The sequence below is a fragment of the Folsomia candida genome, unplaced genomic scaffold, assembly GCF_002217175.1.
Source record: "Folsomia candida strain VU population unplaced genomic scaffold, ASM221717v1 Fcan01_Sc010, whole genome shotgun sequence".
NCBI lineage: Eukaryota > Metazoa > Arthropoda > Collembola > Entomobryomorpha > Isotomidae > Folsomia > Folsomia candida.
The window spans coordinates 4660347-4682469 of NW_019091202.1; the positions used below are offsets into that span (position 1 = coordinate 4660347).

A 22123-nucleotide genomic window follows, 5' to 3' on the forward strand; every position below is an offset into this window, starting at 1 on the left:
TTATTTAGTTGTGCAAATGACCAATAAACTGAACGTGGGTGAAATTAATCCACTTATTCTTGTAACGGGTATAACCGCTCTGGTGATAATAATCTCATCGATGAAATCTTCAATCGAATATCTCTCCGAAACAACGAGAAGCTCTAAAGAATAGCTGCAATTGATGAAAATTAAAAACTCGACGGGCACGAAGGGTAAATTGAGAAGGAGGATATTGAAATCTTTGCTACCAAATACGACGAACTTTGATATCCTGGGTTCCGTCGATACTATGAGGAATGGGGTGCAGATGGGATCATTGCTTGTATTTGCGGAACGAGTTTCCGATTACGCGATTGATCTTATTCTTACGAAGGGTTAATATGTGTAAGAAAAATTTGAAGTGTAAATAAGTTATGAAGTACGAATGAATACATGAATAGATTTATTGCAACTCTATGTAACGCTCTGTTCGTCGGTCTGACTGTTAGCACTTACAATGCGACGGTGTGAGGTGGTTATCGCCGATATCCACCGGACTAATTTTAAATTGTTCACGTTCAAAAATAAGTGGACCCGTATTTTTTCGTTTTCCTGAATGGGCATGTTTACGCCCTTGGCGGAATTTTCAAAAAAAAATTCAGCCAAAATTCGGATTTTAAAAAACGCTGTAACTTTTCGAATTCTAATCCGATTTCAAAAAATAAACCCAATCTGTGTTCAGAATTACATCTCTGAAAATAAAAAAATTCATTTTTAAAAATTTTAAAAATTTGATATTTTCATGATATTTCTGAATTTTTATAAACCCAAAAAACGATAATTTTGTGAAAATTAAAAGTTTTTTAAAAATGAATTTTTATTATGAATTTTGAATGAATTTATGAATTTTCAGGGTTGTAATTCTGAACACAAATTGGGTTTAATTTTTGAAATCGGGTTAAAATTCGAAAAGTTACAGCGTTTTTAAAAATCCGAATTTTGGCTGAAATTTTTTTTGAAAATTCCGCCAAGGGCGTAAACATGCCCATTCAGGAAAACGAAAAAATACGGGTCCACTTATTTCTGAGCGTGAACAGTGTAAAATTAGTCTGGTGGATATCGGAGATAACCACCTCACACCTCCTCATTGTTAGTAGGATAGCAGAAGGGATTTTCGATAAGTGAGATAGGTTTGCGGCATCATACATATGACCCCCGGGGGGAGGATTCTATAAACAAGAAGTTATTGTAGGAAATGGCAAGATTTCCAGAACTATGATTGGATTAGATCAGAACTTTGCATGCTAACCTAGTAAGTTACATAAGTACATAACATTCACTACTAATATCCTTGATTTGATAAGCGGCATTAAAACTTAATTTCGAAATGGGCGTGCGTCACTATCATAGGAAGTCAGACTGATTATTATTCATGGTCACGTACACAGTTTTGGATTATTTTTCTTGTTTTTTATTAATATATTTTCATATTCAGTATGTAACCAATTTAAGAATAGGGTGAGCATGGGTCTGACTCAATCGGTAATAACTCACGTTAGCTCCTAAATTTCGAAATTATTATTTTTACCATTAATTTATCATATAAATATGTATCTATCTGCAGAAATGTTTACAATATTTCGACAAATTTTACGTGATAAAGGCAAAATTAAATTTCAAAAAATGAAAATTTAACGCTAGTAGTCTTACGCGACAAAATTAATCATATTCTTGAATTTAATTGCATGGTTTTACCTTATTCGACTTTTAATATTTCTACCATGCACTTTTTTATTGAGAAATTAATTAAACCTCGACTCGAAAAGCCTTTAACTACAGAGGTCGACGCCGACAAATTTTCGGCGGCGGGGGCGCCAGTTTTTGGTGATTTTTCGGCGGCGTCGGCGGCGCGGCTCGGCGTCGCAATGTTAAAGGAATAGGAAACCAAATTTTTCGGCAGCGCATAAAATGCTACCTGCGTTCGGTGGTGCGGCGGCGTACGATCGGCGGCGTCGACCTCTTTTTCACTAGTATTTCTACTTAGTTTAGTTTAGTTTAGTTGTCCTTTATTCATGTGTCAATAAATATCAGTTAAATTAACTGGTTTACAATTCATGACACTATACGCTAATTCTCTGGATAAGCATGTAATAAATATATTTACACTAAAGTAAACAGTTTGGGATTAATTTGGGTTAATTGATCATTAGAATACAAACAGGAATAGAAACCAAATCGAGTGAGAGGTCAACGTTATCAATATTAAGTCACCAGGTAAGGTGACGACTTACTTAACCCATACCATATCGCTCAAAATTATTTATGCAAAAATCATACTTATGTTTAAAACACTCGATTGTATAATACATTTCGTCAAATTGATTTCTTAAAGGATTTAACATTTTTACCAATTTACGCATTAATTTTTTATAATTATCTTGTTTGTTCATCAAAACGGTATCCAATTTACTTATGAAATCGGGGACGCAATTAGGACACGCCCAGTCTTTAGATAAAAAGAGGTTACAAAAAGTTATGTCGGAACATGTATCTAGAATGATACATACATTATCAAATCTTAATTTACAGTGGATTAATACATTCATAATTTAAAAATAGCGATATTTCGGCAAACTTGCTGCAACGCTTATCCATGGTATTAAACGTACCTTATCCGCCGCGGAGATAACTTCCTCATAAAAATCGCCCCAATTTTCCTCAATTTCTCCGGTGTAGCAAAATCTGAGAAAAATATTCAACGCGTCTGACCCCATATCCATCATTTCAACGAGCTCGATCTCTTTCTCGGTCACCGCTGAAAACTTGGCCTTAAGGACAGAACTATTGTTCGACAGGATGCACTTGTGGGCCTTCACGAGTTGGTTATCTTTCGATAAGAGGGTCACATCGGAGCCAATCCCGTCACGTAACATGGCCAACATGGAGTTCTGCTGATTAAGGCGACACGCAGAATTGGTTTGCATCCCGGATCCATGGACAAAGCCCTAAAATCAAGTTTCATTACGGCCTGTTTACAGTTAAAGTTATCAGTAATAACTAATCGAATCCGGCGATTTTATTTTTTAATTGACCATAATTTTTGTAATGACAATTATTTTTTCGAGTAAGTCAAAATTCGATGTGAATCCAAATTTGGGTTTGAAATTTAAATCAATAACACATAATGCAGCCCGATGTATATATCTACATATTTAAAAATTTCAAAGTTATTCATTAGTAAATTTCGAGTTGGCCCGAAATTTTATGTTATTAAATCTATACAAAGTCTGCAGAAATTTGAATGCGCATATTGCACAAAATCCATAAATAAATATGTACATACGCTGTGCATATTTACATACACATCTAATAAACATATAAGAAATCAGAGAGGCTAATCTGGCAGAGTTTTTTTTACATGTTTACAAATTTAATTAAAATGTAAGATTATACGCTCTCTATGTTTCTATATAATGAATAATAGGACGCTGTTTGATCCGAGGAACTTGCAAAATTATGTAAATATGCAAAATGACCCTGCTAAAAAGACTGAATTATTTAATGTGTACAAACCTTTAAGGGATCCAACGTATTTACGAGTTGCTTCAGGTGCACCGTAAAATTTAGATTTAACCTTAACGTTCCGCCAGAGAGCTTGTGAGCATAAGTCGGCAATTCGTGTGACCGCGTTACGATCGTCCCGCTGCTCGGCTCTTCGCTCGACCCAAACTTGGCGTACGGATTTGGGAAGACAATATCCGTCACGTTGACACTTCTCCGGGTTCCACCAGAATAATAAGTGTGGAGTTGTATATCTGGAAATTCAAGAGTTTTAGACACAGATACATAGATATGTATATCCAACAATACGATGGTGTTAAATGTGAAACTCCGATTTTGCCGAAATTTTGGAAATAGAGTAAGAATTAAATGATTCGACAGGCAGATCCGCCGACTATTTCAAAAGTAGGGATACTCTATTGGATTATGTTCCCCACATGAAACGAATTAAAACTTAGCAATTTTTTCGGGCGCCAAAATTTCCCTTGGGGGGTTATGAGAATAATGGGAGATTAATGTGGTGCACATAGGGCACAGCATATCTATGGAACGGGTTGATGAAATTTCAAAAACAAAATTTTGTTACACTCTGTGGATCAGTACCCCGATAGGTTTTTCGAACTGAGGTGGAATTCCGGCTTTGCGGGGGTTTTCACAATGACGCAAAATTGACTCAGAAATTAATTGAACTATAACGAAAAACTATGACGAAATGTCCATACACTAGCTTTTCACCAATTTGTATTACGTTGCAAATTATTAGTACTAGAATAAAGGTTAAATTACCCAAAAAGTCGAAGTCGACCTGCGTGACCTTTTTCGAGGATCGAAAGGTCACAATGTCAAAGGTCACATTGCCCTATAAATGGGGTATCGTTGGAAAGGTATTGACGAGTGGATTCGGAATATATATACTTTGTGGGGTCTGGGACCACCCCCTGCGAACATATGGCCAGAAGAATATTTTTTAGTTTTTCCCATTCGTGCCGTGTTAAATTCAGGACAACTGCCGATTTTCGTTCTTTGGCCTCTAGACTTGCAGGGGGTTGTCCCCGTCCCCACAAAGTCTACATATTCTGAATCCTCTCGCCAACACCTTTCCAACGATACCCCATTTATGGGGTAACATGACCGTTGACATTGTGACCTTTCGATCCCCGAAAAAGGTCACGCAGGTCGATTTCGACTTTTTGGGTAATTTAACCTTTATTCTACTACTAATAATTTGCAACGTAGTAAAAATTGGTGAAAAGCTAACGTATGAACATTTCGCCATACTTTTTCGTCATAGCGAAAAACAAATTTTTGAGTCAATTTTGCGTCGCTGCGAAAAACCCCTGAAAATCGGAATTCCACCCCAGTTCGAAAAACCTATCGGGGTACTGATCCAGAGAGTGTAACCAAATTTTGTTTTTGAAATTTCATCAACCCATTCCATAGATATGTTGTGCCTTATGTGCATCATATTAATCTCTCATTATTCTCATAACCCCCCAGGGAAAATTTTGGCCCGCGAAAAATTGTTCAGTTTTAATTCTTTTCATGTGGGGAACATAATGCAATAGAGTATTTCTACTTTTGAAATAGTCGGCGGATCTGCTTGTCGAATCATTTAATTCTTACTCAATATAAAGTCCAACGTTTTTTTAGATAGCTTATGCGATTGTTAGAATTTGTTAAATTTTTGAGATCTAACAATACATACCTAAGTTGTATTTTTAACGTAATGTGAGAATTGTAGTGGTAATTGCTTCTCCTGGCTGCTAAAACTGATTGATTTCTCTCAACTTTGACCCCAAAAATTTGAGAAATGCCAACCACAGCATAAACTGTCGGATGAAACGTTTTACATATTGAGTTGGACTTTATATTTTCAAAAGGATAACATTATTTTTCAGAGTGTGAAAGGTCGCTTATGCAAAGTAAGTAGGTCGTAATTAGCTCAAATTAATTACTCCTGTACTACAGAGGGGTGGGACAGAAGAAGGAGCCACTTTGCCTAAATTTATTCCGGCCTTATTATTCCGGCCTTATTAAGTTTGGTAATTGGTTCAGTGTGAAGCCCTTTAGTTTATCTAACGAGCCTCAGTCGCTTTTTCCAACCAGTCATGACCTCTGACACAATTTTCAGAGTGATTCTGCACCACTCGTCCTGAACACTTTTCCAAAGTGCATCAAAACGCACGCGTTTTCCTTTCAAGAAGGCTCTGTTTTAAGTACTCGAATCCAAAAAAAAACATCGGATTGATATCAGAGGAACTAACGAGAGTTTCTATAGTAGGAATAATTGTTATACCCAAACTTTTTTTAAAATCCTTCGTGTAGGCTGATATTTTGTGAGAAATAAGTTGGGATGAGAGCATGATCTCGGGATTTCCTACGAGTCACTTGCTGTAGGTCATTGTGAATGACTCTAGAAATGTTCTCCTACTAACGTTTAACATTTTCGCCATGCAACTTTTAGTTGGTGGATTTACCGTTTTGGCGAAAAATTGATTTTCCGGATAAACTTTTTGGTTCAAGCGGATCTTGGGTATCCTTTCCGTGGGGGTGGAGCTCTAACCGCTTTTTCCCTCCGCTTGATTCCAACGTTTTTAAGTACATTAGAAAAAATACTTTCGATCGACGATAAATCCATTTGCAGCAAATTTTCTAACAATGGCTCTCTGGCTCAGTATGTCTTTGGAAAACACTTTTATGCCTCGCACTCTGGGGGGTGCTGCAGGGGCATTTTTAACCGTAGGGAAAATCTGAATAGTGCTAAATTTTCGTTAACTATCTGGGTATGACATATGCAAATTTTGAAAATGCCGCGACTGTGCATCACACGCCACCCCTAAAATTCAAGTGGCTCCTTCTTCTGTCCCACCCCTGTAGAGAATATGCCCATCATATTTACATACATAGATATTATCAATTACATACCATGATTAATGAATCCCATGTCTCTCAAAAACCGTATATCCAAAAATCCCTTGTCCGTGATCCATTCTAAGCCGCTTGTAGCCTTAATTTGTTGCGTAAAATTGGTTTCCAGGCGCCCCACAATTTCTACGTTTGGATCCTTGCCCTCAAACGTCAACAGTTCCAGCCAAAATCCTATCTTGTCATTGGTGCCTTTGCGAAAGGAAAATTCCCACTTGGGCTTCATTCCAAGTTCGGCCCCAAATTCGAAGGGAAATCGGAGCCGGAGCAACTCCTCTGGAAATTCTTGCAAGGTTTGGAAATTTTGGATGTCCCAAGTGATTTGCATGGTTTGGTTCGGGAACTGGAGTACATGAGATAAACGTTAACATTTTGATCAGATTTTTACTACACTCTTAGAAAACTGGTATTAAATCATTACCGACCGGAGTACATATTTATGTGACTCCACCGGCTCTGGTATTAACGGGAATACGTAACAGTTCAGTAATGTTGTGGTGATGAAAAATTTACCACTAAAGAACAATTTACTAACAATCCGGCTGGAAATTATTACCACGTAAACACGGAGTATCTATGTGACTCTACCAGATTTTAAATAGTGTACACACTCTGCATACATACACTGTAAATAAAGTTGAGTAAAATTGCCACCAAAACAACTGTTGAGCAAAATTTACCCTGACAAAGGTAAAATTTACTCAAGTTTGAGCAAAAATCTTTCAACCTTAAGTAAATTTTACCTTTGTCAGGGTAAATTTTACTCAATAGTTGCTTTGGTGGCAATTTTACTCAAAATTGAGTAAATTTTAGTCAAATTTATTTAGAGTGTACTCTGCATCCTTTGAGTTTGACATATGGCTTAATTTAGGAGAAATGGTAAAAACGGAATTTTCTTCTGTGGTTAGATTTAGCTGTGGATCAAACATCAGTGAATGAAGTATTATGTATGTTCAGGATGGCTGAAATATCACGCGACCATGGCTATTTTGCAATGGTAAAAGCTTGTACATTGTTACAAACATATGTACCTGTATTCATTTGATTGATTAAGATACTGAATGAAAATAAATTTTCTGTCATTTGAATAATGACGAAAGATTTCGCTATTTCAGATGAAAAGAGTTTCTTACTCCTTTCATTTTCCACGCTACGCTTATAAAAATAAGGCATGTCCCAGGTTACGTTAGACAGTTGGTTCATATAGTGTACTGCGCAATTAGTGGAGATTGTTGCTTAGCTATCTTAGTTTTTTGAAACGCAATTTTAAGGGCTTTCAGCAGGGGTAAAGCATTTTTTATTAAAACGACGAAATTCAATAGAAATCGGGGTCAAAGTGAGAAATTCGCAAATCGAGTTTTTCACAACTACAAAATTGACACTTGACGTCACTCGAACATGACGTGACAGTACTTCAACGCGGAAAGCTGTCACAAAACGGAAACCTAGCTTTATATTTCGAAGTATGAGGATGCCAAAAAGTTCAATTTTTAAAAATTTCCAGGCCACCTCTGTTTATAGCCACCCATCAAAACTCGAATAACATAGAAACAATTTTAAGCACTAACTGTTCCACGTAAATTCGTGGCGCTGTTCGGGTACTGCTAATTTCAAAATGTTTGTTCTGCAACATTAAAGTTCATAAACTGAGCATTACGAAAAAAATTAAACAAAGTCTCCCAAAGCGCATTAACAACCAAAAAAGCAGAGTGCAAAAATATTATAAAAAAGATTGTCGATAAATGACATTAAAAATTATCGATATTTATGAAGAGAATTACGGCAAAGTTGATCTCTCAGAGACACCGGGATTGAATTTTTTTCACTCCGCCAACCCCTCGGATGTGGAATATCAACGTGAATATCAACGTGAATATGAAGTGAAAACCAAATTCCTTGTGAAATTACGAGTTTGGCTGGGGCCGGACAGTTTTGGCGACATTTCGCCACCTTATATTTGAAAAGGTACCATAAATACAAAAGTTAACAAAAACGAATTTTTGAAGCGGTCACAGCTTTAGACAAGTAAACTGCATAATCTGAATGAAATTTTATTTTGGTCGGACCTCGCAACCTCCCATTACGATAAAGTTTGTATTGCGCACTTACGGGCTGAAGGAATCGATTTTGTCCTTTAAAAAGACAACCCCTCAAATGCCTCTCAATTGCGACCAATCGAGAAGTTTTAAGCCTTTTGCAAAACTATATACTCTAACCTAAATCTCAATGGGGAAAAGCTTGAAGTATTCAAATGCTAACGGCAAAAAATCAACAAGACCATTTGGAAAGCGAGTGAAAATCGCAAATTCGAGGGTTGTTACGGAAATTCGAATTGGAGGGCTAGAAGGGGCAGTGACCAGTCCTCCGCGACAAAAACTGGTTGGTATGATTACCATCTACCCTGCACCGAAGACTGCATAAAAATATTCCAACCAGGTCGAACTCCACAGGTCAAGGATCATTGTCTAACTTTCCATGGGACACGGTATATTTAAATGAGATGATGTAAGGAATGAAGTCAGATGAAGTGCAGTGAAATATATAGGTGAAAGAAAATGACTGATTGTGAATGAAAATCTTCCGTCGTAAATCGGAATGACTGACTTTTGACTGGTAACAAAAATTGGAACAGGTGTGCTTACAAATCTAGAATTACAATAATTATTCTATTATTATTATTACAATAATAATTATTATTCCAACCGGTATTCGTATATTACTTTACCAGGGTGGTATTGATTAGTAATACGGTCTACTTACAATGGAGAGGTGTCAGGTGGTTATCGCCAATGTGGACGGGACTCATTTTAAATTGTTCAGGCCCAGAAATAAGCCCACCCGTATTTTTTCGTTTTCCTGAATGGGCATATTTACGCCCGTGGCGGAATTTTCAAAAAAAATTTCAGCCAAAATCCTGATTTTTAAAAACACGAACTTTTCGAATTTTAGCCCGATTTCAAAAAGTGAATACAATTTGTGTTCAGAATTACTTCCCTGAAAATATGAAAATTCATTTTCCAAAATTTTTTAATTTTCAAAAAATTATCGTTTTTTCATATCTAAAAACTCAGAAATGGCATGAAAATATTAAATTAAAAAAATTTTTAAAATGAATTTTTATATTTTCAGGGAAGTAATTCTGAACACAAATTGTATTCACTTTTTGAAATCGGGCTAAAATTCGAAAAGTTACAGCGTTTTTAAAAATCAGGATTTTGGCTGAATTTTTTTTGAAAATTCCGCCACGGGCGTAAATATGCCCATTCAGGAAAACGAATAAACTAATTCTTTAAAAAAAACTTAGGTGAGGCTTGCTTAAAAGGGAGAAACAAGAGGTTCTCATCGTGTAATAAAATAATATGCTACATCAATGTTCATCTCATGATTTAGAATTTTAGGTGAATACAACAACAAATTATATGCGTTTCGGACCATTTGCCTCGCCGTGGGCCTGATTAATTGTTCCATACAAATACATATATGTATATATATAGTATGTGCGCCATATTGATGGTTGTACCTAAATATACATAAGTTGCAATCTTCGTTACTATTCGATTCTGCTTATACTGATGGCCTACATGAATATATTTCAAAGATAGGTCGAAGTTCTTAAAATTTAGTGTTCTGAAATATAATATTACAAACTAACTCAAGCTTCGTACATTACATCACCAATAGATTATGGATAACGAAATTATCTAACTAAATCCTGTATCGTTTCATATGAATTATTACTGCATATGTGTATCAAATGCACTGAGCGCTAATAAATTTTCAAGTTATTTTAATTATTTGAATCATAAAATGGCCCACGGCGAGGCAAATGGTCCGAAACGCATATAATTTGTTGTTGTATTCACCTAAAATTATAAATCATGAGATGAACATTGATGTAGCATATTATTTTATTACACGATGAGAACCTCTTGTTTCTCCCTTTTAAGCAAGGCTCACCTAAGTTTGTTTTAAAGAATTAGTTTATTTTTTTGTTTTTAAGTCTCTTTAAGTTGTCATCAATAATAGATACCAAATTAAATCTCATTAGCCTGGATGCGTTACATAATATGCAATTAATTCTCCAGTGGTTGTGAATGCGTGGAACACCAAATTAAATTCCCCTATCACCCGTGGACTAAAGGGCAAGAAATGCATCAACATCATACATACATGTATTTTGTATATACACACACTTAGAAATCTGGTATAATTGAAATCTCAGTGGTTCCTATTGCTTGAAATACGATGACGCCAGCGGTCTAGCTCCGATTTTGACGAAAACACGATAATTATGTATCCTTAGATAAATGATTAAACACGTGTTTCAGGATTTTTCGTAATGCTCATCCTTAGTTTAAACAAAGTTATGATGGAAAACGTGAAAGAGAATTTGCATTTTCACCGTGAAATTTTTCTCACATGGGAGAAAACGAAACATGATTACGTCAGAGCATTAGTTATGAATACCATTTTTGTAGTCATTTCTGAATACCGCTTGGTACTATTTTAATACTGGATTTCTAAAAGTGCATACATGTTCATACATATTTACATGTTTAGATATTTGCATATGTAAGTGCAGAGCTTACATGTTTCTATTGTGCTGGTTGCTAATAGAAACGAGTATTTGTTATAAGTAATGAAGAAACATTACAAGCAACGTAACTGGCTGCAGATGCTACCAAGAAAACTTTTTCATTTCTTGTCCGATTTCGCTCGGGTTTGTTTTAAATGACGCGTTATAGATTTCCGCACATTAAAACATGGACGAGTCACAACCTTTGCATGGGAAAAGTGAATTTGCCAGTCGTTTGAAAGTTTAAAATCGATTTAAAATGGGTTAAAATAAGATTGTCAAGTCTCTAGACCTGACGGGCATCATCTACCCAGCAAGGTCTGCACGATTGCCTTTTACACCATTTTGATACGATTAGCCGTTTTGCCACAATCTTGAGTGGAATTTTGGGAGGGGGGGTCTGTTTGCATACTTAGGCTTCGCCGTAACCATGCATTTTTTCAAGAGGTCATGGTTACTATGCCTCACCTAAGAAAAAATACGGGTGGGCTTATTTCTGGGCCTGAACAATTTAAAATTAGTCCGGTCCGCATTGGCGATAACCACCTGACACCTCCTCATTGTTAGTACTTACATATTTAAGTAATAGCTCGGTAGCAGAATTTTACGGTGTGGTATAATTTTAAACCAATACTTTAACAACTAGAATTCAATAACTGCGTGATTAGATACATATGTATGCCACATTTCTATTTAATAGTGCAAACCTCTAGTAAATAGATACCCAAGTTTTGTCCGTATTCAATTATCCAAAAGTAGGATAATATAATTTCGCCGGCAATTAATGGAAATACAAATTTTCTGCATTGCAAAGTATGTACCTATTGTTGCGAGAAATTTTCAAGCACCCTGTATGTATGTATTTATGACTTTGGTGGTGCGAGTTTGTACAATTATCCCGTAATATCTCGTATTATTTACTAATTATTTATCACAAAATATAATAAGTTTAGAAAATAAATATTTAACTTACCCCGGACACCATTTTTATCCTTTTTGACGTAAAGCTTGATTCACTCATTGCACACCGAATTTCAAATTTGTATTCGACTTATTGCGTATTTCACGAAAAGTGATATTTGACAATTATTTTTATTTGTTGCAAAATGGCTTATTCGTATTTCAAGAATATTATGTTGTCATGCAGTGATTATAAGTATTTTTGACGAAATATGAGTATAAAATACGCGAATTTTTCTTAAACTTTCCGTGACTACCGAGCTTTTGACTGGGATTAGGCACAAGTTGAAGTGCAAGGAAAAAGGTTTGAACCCTTCGTTTCTAAAGGGTCCTTGAAAGGACCCTTCACTTCACAGAATTTAAACCGATAAAAATAGACGGCATCGAGGCCATCTAAGATGACGTGGAAAGGACAATCTTAAAATGAATGTTACACTAGTGCAAGGTAAATTACCTATATCAGGGGTCGTTCATAACTTATGCAACGAAAAAATCGTGATTTTCTAGACCCCCCTTGAACATGTGTTACGTGGGCGCGATAGCATTTTAGCCTTACATGGACCCATCCTCGGGTTATATAATTTATGAAAGGCCCCTTAAGTAATTAAACTAGTAATGATGAGAGCTTAGATAGAAGCAGTCTCAGATTTTGTAGTTAGTTTCTGTTCATAGGTAACTTTTCATACTGAGGTTTTACATACATATTTACATACTTTTTCCATTTATAAATAAATTGTTAAAATTCAGGTAAGTCACGCTGGTATAGATTTTTCAGCATCAAAGTTGTTACCGCCTGGTAATAGAATTATACACGTCCGTGCAAATTTGCCACCGATAAGGTGCAACCTTATTACCGAGCTATTGCTTTACGGGTGACACATTTGTTTAAGGTTCTCTTATCAACGGGTTTTGAATTTGAATTGTTGTGTTGTTTCTCACCTTTCCCTTTTCCATGTACTCAAATAGGGATTTTGAAGCCTGTGCATTTTTTCACAAAATGAAGACCTTATTGCTTCTGAAACTTTATAATTCATACATAAGTTTCCAAAGTTAGGAGGTAATAATTTCCTTCCAAATTATTCTTAAATAATTTCTCAGTTTAGAAATCATTTTATTTTTATTCTCTGGTGAAATAAATAAATTAAAATTTGAACCTGAAAAACGAATACTCTAATGGAATTAAAAATCTTTTGCGTATAAATAAACATTTTAAAAAACTTATCCTTCTAATTAATTAACAGCCAAAGATTTCATGCTTTCCTCAGCTTAAGTCATCCGTAACTTAAACATTTATTTATCTCGTGCTTATCGAAACGACGATAAATGTCAACGCAACCTGGTAATTTTTGATAAGTAAATTTCTGTCACTTCAATGGATGATGAATTATGGCAATTATGAGTCAGCAAATATTTGCAAATCTGCCATACATAACCAATATGCCCGATTCTTCGTACACTACGCAGTTGGACATACATACATAAGCACGTTATCGGATCAGCGTTATAAATATCAAACTGCACCAGTCACAAATTCCAATCGCTAAGATAACATCTCGCGAACATGGAAAAATCCATTTGTAATCGACACGGGAAAGATAGCGACACCGGTAGATACACAAAGGCCCGAATGGTACAATTTAATAAGGATACACTCTAAATAATTTTGGCAAATGCACAATACTCACTTTTTGGTTAATGATTTAGGGGTTTTTTCCTCACCAAGGGAAAATATGCAAAAAACTTGTGTATCAAACAGAAGTGCCGTCGTTATTTAAGAAAAATATACAAAAGGTTTTCAGGAGAGACTTGAATTTTAAAAATACTAATGTACAAAACAAGCGTACCGTTAGCATTAAAATTTTAATACTTTGCTAAAAAGATACCCCTCAAATTTTATAGTTTGATAAATATGTTGGTAAATAATGACGTCACGTGTGTTTGATACATGGGTTTTTTTACTAATTATTTTCCACTGGTGACTAAACGTCTCCTTAATTATTACCCGAAAAACAGAGCATTATTGTATGTCCCTCTGCGGGTGACCATTTGTCTCCAAATTATTTAGAGTGCATTATCAAACCGTGCACACCAAGCTCACACACATTATGCATATTTTTAACGATGATTACACTACCAGACTGGCGACACCAATTTAATGATGACACAATCCAGATCATGTCACCTAAATTGGGTGAAGATCGTGATCGATTGGTCATTCATTAACGGACGGGGTACGATTCATTAATCAAAGTGCGAAAAAAATTCACTGGATTAGTTTAAATTTTGTTTACCACTAGATTATATCTTTCTGGGATATAATTTCTGCTTTTTAAAATGCCTAAATTTTGTTCTTTATCAATTTGTGTATTGTTTTTTGTCGTCGTTCCCTTCGCCACAGGTCAAACGGGACAAGAAGGTTTTGAAAATTACAACTTGACATGGGAAATTGGTGGAGGAAAGATTCGATTTCGGTCAGTTGTCAAGACGAGAGGGTGGGTGGGGATTGGGTTGAACAAACAGAGCGGGATGGATGGGGCACAACTTATGGTTGCGGGTGTGACCAAGGGACCAGATGTAACGAGACCCCCAACAACAGTGAGGACGACAATAACGAGACCAACTACAACGGATCCAACGGCGACTACTGAGGATCCAATAACTGAAACCACGGATCCAACTGCAACCACAGATCCAACTACTGAGACTCCAGATCCAACTGCGACTCCAGATCCAACCGCGACCACAGATCCCACTGCGACCACAGATCCAACCGCGACCACAGATCCAACTGCTACCACAGATCCAACCGCGACCACAGATCCAACCGCGACCACAGACCCAACCGCGACCACAGACCCAACCGCGACCACAGACCCAACCGCGACCACAGATCCAACTGCGACTCCAGATCCAACCGCGACCACAGATCCAACTGCTACCACAGATCCAACCGCTACCACAGATCCAACTGCTACCACAGATCCAACTGCGACCACAGATCCAACCGCGACCACAGATCCAACTGCTACCACAGATCCAACCGCGACCACAGATCCAACCGCGACCACAGATCCAACTGCGACCACAGATCCAACCGCGACCACAGATCCAACTGCGACCACAGATCCAACCGCGACCACAGATCCAACTGCTACCACAGATCCAACCGCGACCACAGATCCAACCGCGACCACAGACCCAACCGCGACCACAGACCCAACCGCGACCACAGATCCAACTGCGACTCCAGATCCAACCGCGACCACAGATCCAACTGCTACCACAGATCCAACCGCTACCACAGATCCAACTGCTACCACAGATCCAACTGCGACCACAGATCCAACCGCGACCACAGATCCAACTGCTACCACAGATCCAACCGCGACCACAGATCCAACCGCGACCACAGATCCAACTGCGACCACAGATCCAACCGCGACCACAGATCCAACTGCGACCACAGATCCAACCGCGACCACAGATCCAACCGCGACCACAGATCCAACTGCGACCACAGATCCAACCGCGACCACAGATCCAACTGCGACCACAGATCCAACCGCGACCACAGATCCAACTGCGACCACAGATCCAACTGCGACCACAGATCCAACCGCGACCACAGATCCAACTGCGACCACAGATCCAACTGAGACTCCAGATCCTACTGCGACCACAGATCCAACTGAGACTCCAGATCCTACTGCGACCACAGATCCAACTGAGACTCCAGATCCTACTGCGACCACAGATCCAACTGAGACTCCAGACCCAACTGCGACCACAGATCCAACTGAGACTCCAGATCCTACTGCGACCACAGACCCAACTGCGACCACAGATCCAACTGAGACTCCAGATCCAACCGCGGTCACAGATCCTACTGCGACCACAGATCCAACTGCGACCGCAGATCCAACTACAACCGAGGATCCAACTACAACCGCAGATCCAACTACAACCGAGGATCCAACTACAACCGCAGATCCAACTACAACCGAGGATCCAACTACAACCGCAGATCCAACTACAACCGCAGATCCAACTACAACAGCAGATCCAACTACAACCACTGAAACCCCGGAAACCGAACCTACGGACCCAACTACAACTACTGAAACCCCGACAACAACACCAACTACAACGCCGGAGACGACGATTGCCCCACCGTTCACGTTCCCGGAAACAGAAGTTGTCACCACCCTTGAGGTCACTCAGAAGCTCGGCATTTTACAGGAAGACGAAACATACAGAGATGTAAATATCTCAAGTTTCCACGTAAATAAAGAATGTCTATTAATTAACCCATTATAATTTCCCCCAGCTCCTAATCGGGACGGAAAACGGGATTGGAGGGAACTACCCAGGTGTTGCTTGGACCTTCTTAAACGCTACTGAATTTGTAGACGAAACTGACGGGATGACTTACACCAGAGTCGAGTGGGAGCGAGAACTCAGCCCTGCTGATACTACAGATATCCAAATTCTCATTGTAAGTGCACCCTTAAAAATCCTGCATTAATATAATATCAATCCGTATTTATCTATCCATCTACTTAAGTCAGGGTTGCGTTGGTTCGTAATTCATACCGTGTAATAAAACTTCGTTATTGAAGTTTTACCATATCCACAGCAAGTTAATTACAAGACTAACTAACCACGTAATTAATTCCAAAATAAGTCGAAAAAGTAATTGGTAATTTACTTTAATCACCTTGTAGAAATGCAATTGTAATTAGCAATTAGTTAGTTCGTTTGCTTGAAGTGAGTCTCACCTCAAAGTAATCAATTAACTAAGCCTGCACATATGTATATAAGGAAATGTAATTAATTACAAGTTATTGTAAGTTACAATTTGTAACTAGTTGCCTTCCGATGTGGTTAGTAATTGAGTAATTAATTACTTGCTCTCATCGAGTCGAAGTAAGTAATTAGTGTCTAATTACATACTCAAGTAATTAAGGAACACTAAGCAAATTTTTACTGACCTAAATATGTAACTTTAAGAATACCAAGCTGTAGTACCTTTAACACCGAGAAATCAATACTTGCCAGACTATTTAGAACAGTGTGGAACCCCAATAGAAGCGAGTCTTTTCTCTGAATAAAAATGAGTAAAATTTACTCAAGGTTGAGTAAAAAAATAGGATGATATGATACAACTAAAAGGTAAAATTTATTCAACCTTGTGCAAAATTTATCCAACCGTTTTACAAATTTCACACAACTTTTGACAAATTATGCAGAATGGTTGGGTAAATTTTACCTTTTGTTTATGTCAGCCTCCTTTTGAGTAAATTTTACTCATTGTCATGTAAAGTATTGAATTAAGTTTTTATTCACTAATTTTTTAGGGGATACCGGTCTATCTGATGATGTCGTACGGTCTTAATGACACTTTCGGATATCACGGACTCGAGAATAGAAAAATTGTGCGGATAGATTTCATTAACTCGGGGCCGTCCAGTATGCCTCAAATTTGGAACAGTCTTATTCTCATCCTGGCCGCATGGACTTTATTTGTCAGTAGAAAGAACTTATAATTGATTAATTATTATGACAAGTCGCCACACTTTTAACAGTATATTTATACAAAGGCTAGTCCAAGATGTTAAGTTACCTTCAATTCTTATTTATCCTACATATGTATTTTTAAGCTTAAATATTAACATATGCATGCCTCAATAAAATGATCACTAAACAAACAAACTTTCTTTGAATTTGTTTAGGAAATTAGTTTGAGTGGGCTCATGTACAAATTGTTTCCGCCCAATAAATGCGTTTTGCTAACAAAAAACAGAATGAATAAGTACTTCTTCTCATTATGTAATCAAAATTTTAATCGGCTCCAAAATTATGAATGGTTTTGTTGTGTTTGTACGTTTCATGGTTCATTCATACAGATATTCATTCATTTTCATGAAGTTTTGGGTCGAATCTTACTTAAAATACTTAAGAAACTGATCAAATAAACTTCTTTTCCTACTCTACATATACATACATACATATATTAATAGGGAATTATGTAGGCCTGCCAAAGTAGCAACTTATTTTGCAGGGTCAAGCCTCAAGGTGATGGTAGTCTTACAATTCGTCCTTGCCGTGTTGCTTATCTAAATATGTTTGAAATTCAGTATACATTTAGTGCAAAAAGAGAACAATTTGCTTAATTTTATGTTATGCACAGAACGCTTAGACTGCAAACTGTTTGCACATTTATACTTTTATACAGGGTGGCCAATTTATCAGCTACATACATACATACTGTGGCAAAAATTAGTCACATCCTTCAAGCTTAAATACTCTAGTTCGTTACATTTTGATTTTTTTACTCTTCAGTTTTCAAGAATAAAATGTAAGGTGACACGTATTTAAGTACATGTTTATAACAAATATGCATACAATTGTAATAGTACATATGTACAATGGACATACATAGATAATCTGTTAATGCATCCAATTTTATAAACGACTCATGGGTCACCCTGCAGACTTCTAAACATTCTACTATTTCACAAAGTGGAAAATCACTCCATCTATCATATGTACATAGGTACATGTCTAAGCCATTCATATTTATGTATATATGAAAGTATTTAATTTGATTAAATTTCTCACTGAAATACTTTCTAGACAAGTTTATTTTTCAATTTCATGCATAATACATCAGTTGCTCCGACTAAGTAGCAATTGTCAATTCAATGACACCCCGTTATCTTCATAATTTGGTTGAGTTGAGTTGGTTAAGTTGAAAAATTTCGCCATGTAATTTGCTTATTCGTAAGATGGAGCATTGGTAAAATATCGGGCAGTGACAAACCGCTCGAATAATTATCTAAGTTATTGTCATGTCTTCATCAAATAGTTGCGGATTTACAACCTACTATAATTATGCTTACTACTTGTGCATAGTTCCATACAAGTTTAAGGAGAACTGCATCATGAAGAAATCGACAACACTGAAATTTACAAACAATTGGCAAACTGTAAGTATGTCAACACTAATTAAATACCTACCCAATTTAGGCAGTCATTAGTAACTTGTAAAATCCGTGCGTTTTGTAAAGGAATTTTACAAACTTTAACAAAATAAAAAAAGACGCCCTTAACCTGATTAAGTTTGCAAAAATTTGTAAGCTAATTTCCCATCCAAATATTTGTAAAATTTGGTAAAAGTTTGTAGGGTAACAGCATTTGCAGTTTTTGCAAGGTTACCAAGGCCCTGCGTTAATTGCTTAATGACTTACATATCTATTTTCTAATATCTTTATATTAATTTTGAACATTTAGCGATTTTGCTTCATCGTACACCTCCTCACAGTTTCTAGATTGATTGTCGTTGGCTTCAGTGGGTTAACGACTGTCGCTGCTGGACCCGTGTCGAAGGCTTCGCTTTATTTTAACGTCGTCCAAACAGTGACGTGGGTTCTCTTCATTTCTGCGTCGTCCTGGACGACGTGGAGGAGACAGAACAAAATTGGCGAAATGGTTCGACAATCGGTCTCATATCGTCTTCAATACGGGACGTATGAAAGTCACGTAAGAATAATTGATATATATTCTTCCGCAAAAATTTACTTAGCGAGTATAGCGTGTAAAAATATAAAAATGTGTAATGTAATGCTCGATCGTTAACGGAGGATTATACTCAAAGACTAATCACCAACATCGTTACAATTAAGACATTTTTGAACAAGTTGATCAATAAAATAGCGATGAGTCCCTTCAATCAAGGTAAACAATTTTCGGTGACTTAGATTTTTTCAGAAGGCTCCTTTAGCAGGAGATCTGCTTAAATAACTATCAAAATCTGGAGTGCATACAGTCAATGGAAAAAGTATTGGCAACCCCCACGCCAGCTAAATAAAATTTGCTGTAACGTTAGAATGCATTATACAATTGGCATGAAAATTTGTAGGCCTTTAGCAAATATTATGTAGTTTTCGATTATAGTCATGTTTTATTGATTCAAATTAGATAAACACAGTTTTTAAATAATTTGGTGGAAAATTTGCAAAATTTACCCGCAAAAAGTATTGGCAACATGTGGCCAAATTAATTACGCGAAACAATTTTCTTAATCAGCTACCACGTTTCATTACGGTAAGTTAATTAGGTGACCAAATATGACGTTAGCTACATTTTAAGTCTACAGTTGTGTTGTCTGGAGCCAAAATGGCGACATCAAACGAGCTGTATTTGGCGCGGCGAGAAATAATCATGTATCTTTCACAAAAAACTTTACTATAGAAAAATCAAAGAGAAAACATACTTTTCCATATTTACTATTGAATAGGTAGCCAAGAAATATAAAATGACAATCTCAGTTTCTACTTTTCCATGGTGCGGAAGAAAAAAGTCACCTACGCCCACGAGCCACTGATGAATCAAGGAAATTATCACTCGAGATCGGAAGATTTTAACCCCAAAAACCATGTTGAATTTGAGAACCAACTGTGGCGTCAACATATCATGCAATATTGTGATCAATCAAAAATCATGCCATGGGGTTTCAGGGTCCAGAAGCCCGACTGACGCGAGGGTCCCCAAAACGAACCAACTCAATAAATTGGAATGGACTAAACACCACCCTGAATAGACTTCCAATGAATGAAGAAGGTTCTGCTGGTCTGACATTTATATTAATATTTTACTTATTCGGAGCAAATTGAATGGTTCAAGTCTGGCGGATGCCATAATAGGCTCACAAAAACGAATATGTTCGTATGACAGCTAAACACAGAAGAGGAGCGATTATGGTTTGGTGTTAAATGACTAGGTCGTGGCGTAGGTAGCTGGTCATTATCGATGGAATCATGACCAATGAGGTCCAAATAATCATTCTAAACGATAATTTGAAATTATTTGATAAAAATCTGACCTATGAAGGAATTTTATATTCCGAAAATTCAGTGACCCCAAACATGTAGCCAATTTAACGATGCAAGGTTTTGGAGATCAAAAAGGTTAAGCTTCTTTCGTTGATTGCACAGTCTCCCGATGTGATTCTGATTGTCCGGATAAATTTTGCGGGTAAATTTTGAAAATTTTCCAACAAATTATTTAAAAACTGTGTTTATCTAATTTTAATTAATAAATCATGATTATAATCGAAAACTACATTATATTTGCTAAATGGGTACAAATTTCCATACCAATTGTATGATGCATTCCATGGTTATAGCCAATTTTATTTAGCTGACGTGGGGGTTGCCAATACTTTTTCCATTGACTGTATTTAAAAAATTGACATCTTTAGACTTGCTCTACAAATTTTTCCTACGCAATTTTTTAATAAATCTCCGAAGTCGAGAGGTAATGTGAAATTTGTCGAGTTTGACGATTTTAGTGACAAAGCGTTGATTCATTGTTAAATGACATGCTTATGACACGTGATAATTTAACACTCTTTTTTTCCAGGGCACTCTTAAAAATCATTCCTTCTGCATTCTAACAACAGTTCTCGCATTCATCTTCCCCATCATGAATCTAAGTTCGATTGATATATCGTCCCCAACTTTATTAAGGACTCACACAGAATCTGTTATATCGCTCTGGTCTTTCAGAACGATTACTTTCACATCAAACATTACAACCACCGAATATCAAATGATGGACTGTTTTATAACCGGATTAGACCTGTTGACCTATTTTTGCCGGTTATATGTCGAGTTTTTCGGCCAAGCGTTAATGTTACAGGGAATGTTTGAGCTTTTAAACGCGACAAAAACTTTTACTGCCGGATTAAAACCGGGTGAAATTTTTATGCAGAAGAAAACTCCCGACTTCTTAAAAGTTTCCCGAAAAACGTCTGCATTACTGGATCAGTGGCGGGATTTGAAACGATTTTCAAACGCGATTAACAATGTGACTGATGGAATGGTTTTCATCTTTTTCATATTGGCGACATCCTACGTGAGCGGGACGTTTGACCAGATCACGAGGAATGCGGGATGGGTGGAGAAAGTTTGGAATATGCAGTTTCTCCTCGTTACGGGGACACTGTTTGGAATGTCGGCGCAAATTGTGGAGGAGGTAAAACTTTGAAAATTTTCGTATAATTGAGCGCCATAATGGGAGCATTACTTTCATAGTTTATTATTATTGGGTAGACTGCGAATTAAAGCTATTATGCTA

At 37.0% G+C, this 22123-nt stretch overlaps 2 protein-coding genes across 2 annotated transcripts; one reads left to right on the top strand and one right to left on the bottom strand.

Annotated features, from left to right (window-relative positions):
- Positions 1–1473: 1473 nt before the first annotated feature.
- Positions 1474–12250, bottom strand: LOC118436811. Its single transcript, XM_035855434.1, has 4 exons — positions 11997–12250; positions 6448–6790; positions 3535–3776; positions 1474–2966 (listed from the first exon to the last, which is right to left on the bottom strand). The coding sequence occupies exons 1-4, from the start codon at positions 12042–12044 to the stop codon at positions 2571–2573; spliced, it is 1029 nt and encodes a 342-aa protein (XP_035711327.1). The 5' UTR covers positions 12045–12250; the 3' UTR covers positions 1474–2570.
- Positions 12251–14186: 1936 nt separating this feature from the next.
- Positions 14187–17788, top strand: LOC110854661 (cell surface glycoprotein 1). Its single transcript, XM_022103127.2, has 3 exons — positions 14187–16243; positions 16311–16478; positions 17341–17788. Exons 1-3 carry the CDS (start codon positions 14318–14320, stop codon positions 17527–17529), a joined length of 2283 nt encoding a protein of 760 aa, XP_021958819.1. The 5' UTR covers positions 14187–14317; the 3' UTR covers positions 17530–17788.
- Positions 17789–22123: the final 4335 nt, after the last annotated feature.